Here is an 11,727-nt window from a genome sequence, read left to right as displayed (position 1 = left end):
TGCCAGATTGAAACAGAGATACCAGAGCTGTGTCTTATCATGATCCCAGTGCATAGTATTGAAGGATAATTATCAGAATGTCATCCAAAAGAATTCCAAGGTGAGCTTTTAGGGTCTCCATATTTATGAAATTTTGGGGTACCAGGAGCAGACATATGGAGCCAACAATTGGAGGACTGATCGAAGGTCAGAGAAGGAAAACACAGACAAGTGAGATGTAACAAGCCTAGAATGGAAAGGGGCCTCTGAACTAGTTTGAGACACTGAGCAGAGTTCACACTGTGTGTTTATGAAGTATGGGATTCATTAAAAAGGAGCCAGCATGGAGTGGACTCCTTGAAAGATTTATAATGTAGAATAAACTAATCTTGACAGTTGATTTGGAGTCCACACATATATAAAGAATCAAAAGGATAAATGCTATAATAGGACACAAGGAGCTTTTTAGAGGGAGAGTTTATTGGGAATTGAATGCATTGTTCATTGCTATCTTTTGATTAGACATATTAGCACTCTTCTTTAATTTATCTTTCAAGGAAACTTAGTTATTTGGCCTGTATCTTAAAGTATCTAATGGGTTTCAAGTTGCTGTGTATGTTACATGACTTTGAAAACACTTTTTGGGAAAAGTATCTATAAGCCACTAATGTCAGTCCCTTTAAATGCAGTGAAACACTCTTTCGACCTGGAAGAATATAGCCTCTCTCAGGCTACCTTGGAGCAGGTGGGTTTTCTTTGAACAAGTGAGCATCATCCAGGTGACCTTTGAGTGAATTAATCTTTCAGAAATACCCCGACATTTTTGTTTACTTATTTTGTTTTCTCTCGCTTAGATATTCTTAGAACTCTCTAAAGAGCAGGAGCTAGAAAATTTTGATGATGAAGTTGATACAACAGTTAGATGGAAACTCCTCTCACATGAAGAACCATAAAACCAAGAACCTCCTAACATTTGATTTTAGGTCCTACTTCAATGTTAATCTCCATAATTCTAGAAGCATCTTCCATATTACTTCAGTTAACAAAACAAAACATTCAATGGTTTAAATATTCGATAGCGATTAAAATTTTAAACTTTTCTTTAAATTTTAGAATGAAGGGCATAAGGAAAGATAGAGAAAAGTAGTAGACAAAATTAACAAAATGGGGCCTTATATTCACCCCCAACATAGGCCTATTTTATACTTAATAATAATTCAAAAATCATATAATGTTAAGCTAGTTTTTAATTATTACAATAAGGCTAAATGCTATGCATATTTTACAAATAAAATATTATGGGTTTTTTTTAGCTTAACCTTTCAAAATAGCCTCAGCTCTTTTAAACATTATTTACTTAAATTTAATTTAATGTGACATTGAGTATAAAAAGATCTAATAAGTTGGTGGATGAAATTGCATAGCATGATATTTATATATAGTGAAATATTCTTATCACAAAACAAATATATGCAAATTTTAGAATATATAGAAATTATATGGAAGAAGATAATCATAATCTGTAATAAAACACTGCAGTTAATATTTTGGCTAAACTATATTCAATGTATTTTTATAAGTACTTTTTCAAAGTTGATATCCGTTAGCACAGTAATTTTCTGTATTTTTTCACCTCACAGTTCATGAGTATTTCCCATGTCATTATAACACTTCTGTTATGTAATGGCTCCATTGATTTAATGACCGTATTGATATACTATCATGGTTTTTACATTTGGGTTATATGCACATTTATCTCTTTTAAATAAAGCTTTGATAAGCTTCTCTTATGTCTTCTTTGTTATAATCTTCAGGGTAGGTAGTTCAGATATCAACTGATAATGCTCCATGCACTACAGGATCTAGATAACTTTATTCTCTGACCTGTAGAAAAATTCATTGCGCATCCTAAGATTCTGAATCCCCACCACCACAGTTCCTGTACTTCCATCTTGACATTGACTCAAAGGTAGGATTGGCTTCTTGCCTTGATTTCTACAAAGAACTATTTCCACAGGTAGTATGTAAAAAAGGAAAGTCTTCCCACCTGTAGGAAGACTGAAAATGTGTATAAAAATTTGATATGTATTTCATATGAATTGAAGCCAAATATCATTTCATGTACATTCTGTGTTTTCTCATGAAGAAACTATGTCCTTGTAAATACAAAGAACTAAGACATTGTCCTTAATGGTCCTTGAAATATTGGACAAAGCTATATAATTAGAACATCAATGAACAGAAATAGAAATAAAAATAAATTAATTAATGCAAGTGGAGGTAGAAGTGGGGTAAGAGAATGTCAGAGGGAGGGCTCTGTGAGGGAGGAAGACAATTTATAGATAACCCCTAATTATGGCTAAAACAAAATTATACTTCATTATCCAAAATTTGGATTATTTAATTTCTGATTAACTTAAGAACCTTTATGTGTTTGCCTCACCATCCTGGATCAGAAATTAGGTGCCAAATGAATAGTGAGATTGCTGAGCCTTTCTCATATCCCTAGTCAGGGACCGAGGAACTAAGTCCTGGGGCTGGTCCACCTCGGTAGAGGAGGCAAAGTAACAGGAACTGCTCAATTGAAAGTGGGTGAGGGCCCCCAGCCTGGTATCCTTAGATAAGCCTTGTTTCCTCTCTTCCCACCCACAGAGGGCCCACAAGCATTGATAATTAATCACTGTCTAATTACCTCCTGCTGCCTGGATAAGTATGTCCTTGGTCCCTGATGCACTTTAATTATGTTTTATCAGCCCTTAGGTAATCAAGAATTGCCCATTTGCTAACTACATGGCATCTGTTAGTTTTTTGGCTGCAAGAGATAGACATTCAATCAGGCTAGCTCAAGTATGGAGCTTTTAGAATAAGGATGCACATGGTAAGGAAAGAAACAAGAATCCAAGAACAGAGATGGCTTTAGGATTTACTCAGCCATTATCTACTCTAGAATGATGATCTACAGTCATGAAATTCTAGAAATTTGAGGAGCAGAAAGTCTTCGATTGCCACCTTGGTGCCCTTCTTTGGCTCTTGTCTTGTCTTTGTGCACTTTCGTACTCTGTGGATGTTCCTACCATGGCTGACTTCTCCACCCTCTGTTCTTTTTTTTATTATTTCAGCATATTATGGGGGTACAGATGTTTAGGTTACATATGTTGCCCTTGCCCCTCCTTCCCACCCAAGTCTGAGCTTCAAGCGTGTCCATCCCCCGGATGGTGTGCATCGCACTCTTTGTGTATGCGTATACCCGTCCCCTCCTCCCCCTTCTCCCCCTGCCCAACATCCAATAAATGTTATTCTTATATGTGCACTTATGTGTTGATCAGTTAATACCAATTTGATAGTGAGTATATGTGGTGCTTGTTTTTCCATTCTCGGGATACTTCACTTAGTAGAATGTGTTCCAGCTCTATCCAGGAGAATACAAGAGGTGCTATATCACCATTGCTTCTTAAAGCTAAATAGTACTCCATGGTATACATATACCACAGTTTATTAATCCATTCATGTATTGATGGACACTTGGGTTGTTTTCACATCTTTGCAATTGTGAATTGTGCTGCTATAAACATTCGGGTGCAGGTGTCTTTTTCATAGAGCGACTTTTGTTCTTTTGGGTAGATGCCCAGTAATGGGATTGCTGGATCGAATGGTAGTTTTACTTGTATCTGTTTAAGGTATCTCCATATTGCTTTCCACAGAGGTTGCACTAGTTTGCAGTCCCACCAGCAGTGTATGAGTGTTACTATCTCTCAACATCCACCCAGCATTTATCGTTTTGGGACTTTAAAACACCCTTTAAGACAATCGCCCTTCCACTGGCCATGTGCTTACTCATAGATTTTGCTCACATACAACCTAGACTTCTTCATAGCTACACTGACTTTGTGGCCTGTCTCTGTGCATTCTTTCAGCTTCAGCCCCTGCTGCTAACTGCTAGATTCTCTCTGTACATTCTAGTTGAAATTCCTTAACAGAAATCACCTCGGTTCATCCCCTTTTCCTCAGAGCTTTGCTTCTTAGGGCACCTAATGGCCAATATGCCAGGCAATGAAATGAGGGGTCTTGAGTTGACAGTCTGTCCATCCAGGCTCAATCAACTATAGATTAGATGATGAAAAACATGATCATCCCTATCCAAGGAACAGGCTGTGAATTTTGCTTCCAGGAGGGGAAATCGGGAAAATATTTGTTCCCAGAAGGGACTGCTGTGATGACAGGCATTATGGATGGCATATCTTGCATGTCTCTCTCCATGACACTCATGTCTCCATGATGCATCCTTCTTCCTAAATGTATCATTCCAATAATATTTCTGCCCAATATGGTCCAACTACCACAAATACAACACCCAGATTCACTTAATTATCCCACCATAGGGATGGAGGAAACACTCCAATTTTTAGCTGCTGCATCAGGAAGTACTGGCCTGCTCAGCAAGTGTAATATTCTGCAATAATAGAACACAAATTAAACTGTGACCCCCACTCTCAATGCAGCAATGGCAATAATAGTGAAAAATAACAATCCTTCTTTAAGGAAAGTGAAAAGAAATTTCTACCCCTTGATTTCAAGAATAGTACAAATATTCTGGCTGAAGTGAGATGGCATCATGTATTATTTGCTGTCTGGTCCAGAAAGTATATTGCCTGTCATGTACATATGAATATACATGTGTAAAACTTTAGTCTTATCTGTTTTAATTTTTTATGAAAGGAAACTACATGTATTAATTGCATAATTAAAACCTATAAAGGAATATATTTATCATTTGGGGATATGTGGCTTTTTTTTTTTTATATTCCTGGAATACCACACTCCTTGGGTTGCTTTAGTTTAGTGATTCTCAACTAGAGAGGATTCCCTCCTCCCCACCCAAGGGAATAATAGGCAGTCTCTAAAGATATTTTTGATTGTCTCAACTGGGAGTTGCTAATGACATCTGCTGGGGAGAGGCTAGGTAAACTGCTAAACATCCTACAATCTGTAGGTCATCTCCCTACAACATAGAATTCTTTCACTCAAAATGTCAATAGTGCTGATGTTGAGAAACTCTGATTTTGTTTAACCACGTGATTATGTCCTTTAAGCTTTGATTGCTTAACATGTATCATTTAAAACTGGCTCACACCTCTGCTGCAGTATGCTTTTTTTTAAATGAGTCTTATCACAGTTGGTAAAAAAGAGGAGCTCAAGAAAAAGTAAAACCTTCCACTTTCCACAAGTGTTCTCATTCCTGTCAGTTAGGGATTTTCCTTGACCAAGAAAGATGCAACAAATTTCTATAATTTCTTCTGATGCAACTATCTGGAAATGGACACTGTCAGTTTTTACAATGTTATCAGATAAGAGGGCTTCCTCTATCAGATTTGTTTAGCTGCTCTGAGTAGGGCATTCTGGGCTTTAATTTTGTAAATCTCCTAGTGCTATGAATAGCAATTGTCCAACTCTGCTACTGTTTCACTTATTAAGCCTTTAAAATTGTGGCTTTATAGCAGTTGCCCATGGCCTCATCTTCTTTGGCCACATGGTAGGTATGACTCTCAAGAAAACAAAACTAAAAGCTTAATTTTGGAATAGGTAGAACGTTCTCCATGCTTTCCAGCCATGATATTGTAACTAGTTGAAAATCTCTTGGTGATTCTTGGTGATTTCATATTTCATGAATCTCTGTTCCTGGTAGTAATTTCCATGTTCTTTAGATTTCTCTGGATGCAAGGAATAGACTCACATGTGCTAACTCTGGCAATGAGGAACATCGCAGGCATATCCTAGAACAAAGACAGGACTGAAAGAGACAACTTGAATGTCACTGTGAATCTAAGACAGCCACAGCCACAGTGACCTCCATAGCCTGAGATTGTGAAACTTCACTGGACTACTCCACCAACAACACAGATTCAGCCTGGCTTATTATTGTGTATAGTCTCACTTCCCCTGTTAACTGGCTATGTCATCTGCTCTGTCATCAATCTACTCTTTCTACCTTTTGAAAGCTTTTGTTTACTCCTAACTTTAACTTACCTCATGATCTATCACGTCCCTGCTGCCTCATTGCCTCTCTCTGTGTATCCTTTTAACTTCCTCTGTGTTTCCCAGTTCAGTTTCCAGAGAGCCAAAGGTTATGATTGGCTTTGTCTCTATTTGAAAAGAGCTTTTAATAAGCAACAACACATAAGCTGAATGTGTTGTAGTCTTGTACCTGTTACAAATTATGGTCAGCCTTATGTTAAGAAAGGCCTAGGCTCTCATCCCTTAGGAGTGCAGTTTCCATGAAGCAGCTATAAAGCTTGTAAGCACCATGTTTGTAGTGGTCATTAACAGTATTTAACCCATATAGGTAGTCTGTGTCTTTTAGCTCAGTGCTTAGTTAACCAGACTTTCCTCCCATTACAAATACATGAAATTCTGGATAAAATATAACAAAACCACTTTAATACTATCAGAGCAGTAAGCTTCAGCTTATGCTGCAGTGGCCCAGCATTATATATATATATATTTTTATTTCAGCATATTATGGGGGTACAAATGTTTAGGTTACATGTATTGCCCTTGGCCCCCCCCCGCCCCAAGTCAGAGCTTCAAGTGTGTCCATCCCCCAGACAGTGTTCATCGCACTCATTATGTGTGTATATACCCATCCCCTCCTGCCCCCTCCCATCTGCCCAATGCTCAATGAATGTTATTCCTATATGTGCACTTAGGTGTTGATCAGTTAAAACCAATTTGATGGTGAGTACAGGCCCATCATTATATTGAACCTGAGTATAACCTCCAAGGCTGGGGACTGGAATTTTTATGCCCACATGAAGATTAGAGAAGTGATCTAAAGTCGATGAGAAGTGAAGACTTAGAACCATGACAGCTGCATAAAGCCAGCTTCTAAGAAAGGCTGCTCAGGCTGGAAAAGGGAACCTGATATGCTCTGCCCACAGCCTGGAGAAGCTGTTTGTCTCAGGCTCTGGATGCAAAAAAGAAGTCTGAGCTATGCTCATGAGTGGGCTGGAATTTATGCTAACTGTGCAGTTTTGGAATCCCAACTGAAAAAGTCAGCCAAAGAATGACCTGTGAAACACCTGTGTAAAATGTGGCTTGTTCCAGAAGTGACAGGAGGACCCAATGCCACAGAAGCCACCCTAAAAGCAGAGTCAGAACCAGCAGTGAGATGATGATAAGTCTGGTGGAAGCAGAGCTCTCGTGTGTTTGCTGACTTTCAAACACTTCCAACATGCAGCGTTTGTAGCAGAGCAGTGAAAAATGCTGATTGGATGAATACAGAAACAAATGCATCAGAAAATGTAGCAGAATTGTGCTAGATTGGGTAAAAAGTGCCAATTGTCGCAAATAAAATAAATGAGTATTTATTGCCCCCAAATTCTCAGTGTCTCTATCTATTTGATTTTTTATTGTGGTAAAAGGTATATAATATAAAATTTACTTGAAATAAACCAGACACAAAAGGACAAATATTGTATGATTACACTCATAAGAAATATCTAGAATAAGGACATTCTGAGATAGAAAGAGATTAAAGATTACTAGGGGTTGTGGGGAGGGGACAGTGGGAGTTATTGCTTCATGGTTACAGAATTCCTGTTTGAGGTGATGAAAAAATTTTGGAACTAGATAATGGTAATGGTTGCACAATATTGTGAATATGATTAATGCCACTGAATCGTATGGTTAAAATGGCAAATTCCATCCATTTAGTTTTTTAAAATATTTTTAAAATTCTGACATAATATATGTTTGCTATAAAAATCATACCATTTATACAAGTCTAAAATATGAAAAAAACTCTCTTGCCTAGCTATTACATTTTTCTATTATATACACACACTGGGTAATATTATATCTACTGTTTTGTAGTTGTCTTATTTAACAACATACTATGAATATCACACCTTCCCAGTTTGTTATATACCTATGTTACTTTTCTTCAATGCGTATGTAGTATTTCAATGTCTAGATATATCAAAACTTTTTAGTCAAAAAATTATTTGAAAGATATATAGGTTGTTTCTTCATTTCCCTGTTATAAACAGAGCTGCAACTAAGAATGTTGCACATATATGTTTGGCAATTACCTACTTAATCATTTAGAGTGTATTCCTAGAATGCCTGGGTCATCATGTGGAGTTTTACCAGTGCACTCCAGCCAGTTCCCCGGGCTTTTCAGAAATTTCCCAAGAAAGGAAGGAATTAGAAATTGCTGGCAGTAATGACAAGTGACAAGTACCTATTTACATTATGCCCTCACTCTTATCTAGTGAAATGGGAAAAAGAAATAACAGAAATATATTAATACATCTACGATGCAACTAAGAAAGGCCCGGGCTCTTATTATAATCCCCAAATTACTTTGTTAGCATCCCAGACAATTATTCACTAAACTAAAAGAAAGATGCTAGGAGCCAGTAAACACCTCTCCAGTTTGTGAGCAGATTTTGAAAGGTGGAAAGTGAAAAGAATTCTGAAAGCTCCTATTATGTTCTTCCGCATTGGTTGGGGGATTCTTGAAAGCATGATCAAGCTAAGGGAAAGCCTGTTCTATCACTGAACAGACAGGAGAGGTTGTCAGGGGAAGAAAATGCTCAGCCAAATGATCATTTTACCAGGTAGTGCCATTTTGTTGTTGTAGTTCCTCCACTCAGAACCTGGTTGGGGATCATATGGAAAGAGAAAAGTACAACTGGCTCTTCAGTCAAAGCGGTCTCCAGGCAGTGGTAGTAAAAGAAGGGAAGAAGGTCTTTGTTTCTGTGCTATCTTGTATCTACCCAACTTACAGAGAGAAATGGAGGAGAAGGCAAAGAAAGGGGATAACTTGTCAGAAAAAAAAAAAAGAAAGGAAAGAAAAAGTAGTAACACTGACTGGAAAGGGGACAGAGCAAGATGGCCAAATAGAAACCCCCAACAATCGTCCCTCTGCACGAACACCAAATTCCACAACTATCCATGCAAGTAAGCACCTTCAGAAGAACCAAAAATCAGGTGAATGATCATACTACTTGGTTTTAACATTGTATCAAGAAAAGAGGCACTGAAGAGGGCAGAAAAGACAATCTTGCATTGCCTACCCACAACTCCCCCATTCTCTGGCAGTGCCACTCCAGTGCACCCAGTGGAGAGGGAATCCATGTGCCCCGGCGAGGGAGACTGAAGTTATTGTGGGATTTTGCATTAAACCATAGGGCTTCCTGGCACAGGGGAACACAGCACTGGGAAGAATTCTGCCAGTGCCCATGGAGGAAGCATTTAGACCAGCCCAGCCAGAAGGAAATCCTCTGCCTCAAAACCTGAGTTCCAGCTAATCCCACCATCTGCTGACAAAAATCAGCCTGGGGCCTGGACTAAATTTGTAAGGAAGTCAGGCCACAAAGATCGCAGTCCTTGGTCAATTGCTGTGGCTGTGCTGGCTCAGAGCCAGTGGACTTGGGGTACATGTGACCCAGAGAGCCACCAGCAGCTGCAGCCAAGTCAGTGCCCATGTCACCCCTCCTCCAACTACAGGCAGCACAACTCAGGGAGGGTCTTCATCCACTTGGGAACAGGAAAGGGAAGAGCTCAGAGGACTTTTGTTTTGCAACTTGGCTGCCATCTCAGCCATAGTAAAATAAAGTACCAAGCAGACTTGGTCCTGGACTTGAGTCCAGGCCTTAGTTCCTGGGTGGCATTTCTGGACCCACCCTGGGCCAGAAGACAAGGAAGGGAAGGACCCAGTCCTGGCAGGATTCACCAACTGCTAACTAAAGAGCCCCTAGGCTTTGGATAAACATCAGAGGTAGCCAGGCAACAGGCATCACTACCTTTGGGTGAGACTGGACTGGCTTCAAGTATGACCTAGTGCTAGTAGCCACTAGGGAGTGGCCACTAGGTAGTGCCCACATCATTCCTCCCCGAACTTCAGCAGCCCAACACAGAGAGTGAGGGAAGAGAGTGAGAGATTTTGCCTGGTAATCCAGGGAACTCTCCCATGTCTCACGCAAGTCCACCAAGGCAGTACCACAGGGGTCTGCAAAAGTCACAGCATTACTGGGCTTGAGGCACCACCAGTGCTGATATGGCTGCAGTGACCAAAGACTTAGATCACAACACTCAATTCCCTCTGAATATCTGGAAAGCCTCCTCAAGAAAGACAGGTTCAAACAAGCCCAGATTATGAATATTAAAATAAATACCTAACTGTTCAATGCCCAGTCATCAACAAACATCTACAAGCATCAAGAACAGGCAGGAAGATATAATCTTACCAAACAAACTAAATAAGGTATCAGTGACCAATACTGGAGTGTTGGAGATAGGTGTGCTTTCAGACAAAGAATTCAAAATAGCTGTCCTGAAGAAGTTCAATGAACTTCAAGACAATACAGGGAAGGAATTCAGAAGCCTATCAGAGAAATTTAACAAAGAGATTGAAATAATAAAAAAAGTCAAGCAGCTATTCTAGAGTTGAAGATTTCAGTTGACAAAATGAGAAATGCATCAGAGTCTCTCAACAGCAGAATTGACCAAGCAGAAGAAAGAATTGGTGAACTTGAAAACAGGCAATTTGAAAATATATAGTCAGAAGAGAAAAAAGAATAAATAAGAATGAAGCATGCCTACAAAATCTAGAAAATAGCCTCAAAAGAGCAAATCTAAGAGTTATTGGCCCTAAAGATAGAGAGAGAAATTGGGGTAGCAAGTTTATTCAAAGAAATAATAACAGAGAACTTTTCATATTTAGAGAAAGATATAAATATTCAGGTACAAGAAGGTCATAGAACACCAAGCAGATTTAACTCAAACGAGACTATCTCAAAGCATTTGATAATAAAGCTCCCAAAGGTCACAGATAAAGGAAAGCAAGAAAAAAATAACATATCACATAAAGAAGTTCCAATACATCTGACAGCAGACTTCTCAGTGGAAACCTTCCAGACCAGGAGAGAGTAGCATGACATATTCAAAGTGCCAAAGGGGGAAAAAAAACCCACCTTAACTAGAATATTATATACTCAAAAATATCCTTCAAACATGAAGAAAAAATAAAGACTTTCCCAGACAAAGAAAAGCTGAGGAATTTCATCAACACCAGACCTGTCCTACAAGAAATGCTAAAAAGAGTTCTTCAATCTGAAAGGACATTAATGAAAAATAAAAAGTCACTGAAGGTATACAACTCACTGGTAACAGTAAGGGCACAAATACTGAAACTCTATTGCTTGTAATTGCAATGTATAAACCACTTATATTTTGAGTGGGAAGACTAAAAGATAAACTTGTCAAAAATAATAACAACTTTTTGAGAGATAGATAGTATAAAAAGACATGGATGGAAACAACAAAGAGTTAAAAAGGGGAGGAAATGGAGTTAAAGTGTAGAATTTCTGTTAGATTTCTCTTTGCTTGTTTATTTGTTTGGTTTTTTGTTTGTAAGCAGAATTGTCATATGTTTAAAATAATTGTTTATAAATGTTTTTGCAAGCCTCATGGTAACCTCAAATCAAAAAATCTGCAATAGGTACACAAAAAATAAAATGCAAGAAATTAAAACACACTACCAGAGAAAATCACTTTTAACAAAGGAAGACAGGAAGGAAGTAAGAAAGAGAAGACCACAAAACAACCAGAAATCAAATAACAGCATGGCAGTAGTAAGTCCTTACCTATCAATAATAATATGGAATGTGAATGGACTAAATTCTCCCTACAAAAAATACAGAGTGTCTGAATGGATAAAAAACAAAAACCAACTATATGTTGTCT

The 11,727-nt window shown here is 38.4% G+C and overlaps 1 protein-coding gene across 1 annotated transcript in view; it reads left to right on the top strand.

Annotated features, from left to right (window-relative positions):
- The window catches only part of LOC105824691 (ATP-binding cassette sub-family A member 10-like), a 132,571-nt gene extending 131,639 nt beyond the window's left edge, over positions 1-932 (top strand). Inside the window, 2 exon segments of the mRNA XM_012662225.1 lie at positions 631-724; positions 834-932. Of these exon segments, the coding sequence (XP_012517679.1) occupies positions 631-724; positions 834-932 (193 nt within the window).
- The last annotated feature ends 10,795 nt before the right edge of the window (positions 933-11,727 follow it).

Source organism: Propithecus coquereli, unplaced genomic scaffold (genome assembly GCF_000956105.1).
Source record: "Propithecus coquereli isolate 6110/MARCELLA unplaced genomic scaffold, Pcoq_1.0 Scaffold76, whole genome shotgun sequence".
NCBI classification, from domain to species: Eukaryota; Metazoa; Chordata; class Mammalia; order Primates; family Indriidae; genus Propithecus; species Propithecus coquereli.
Note: the sequence above shows the minus strand (reverse complement) of the source record. Positions and strands in the feature narration are given on the sequence as shown.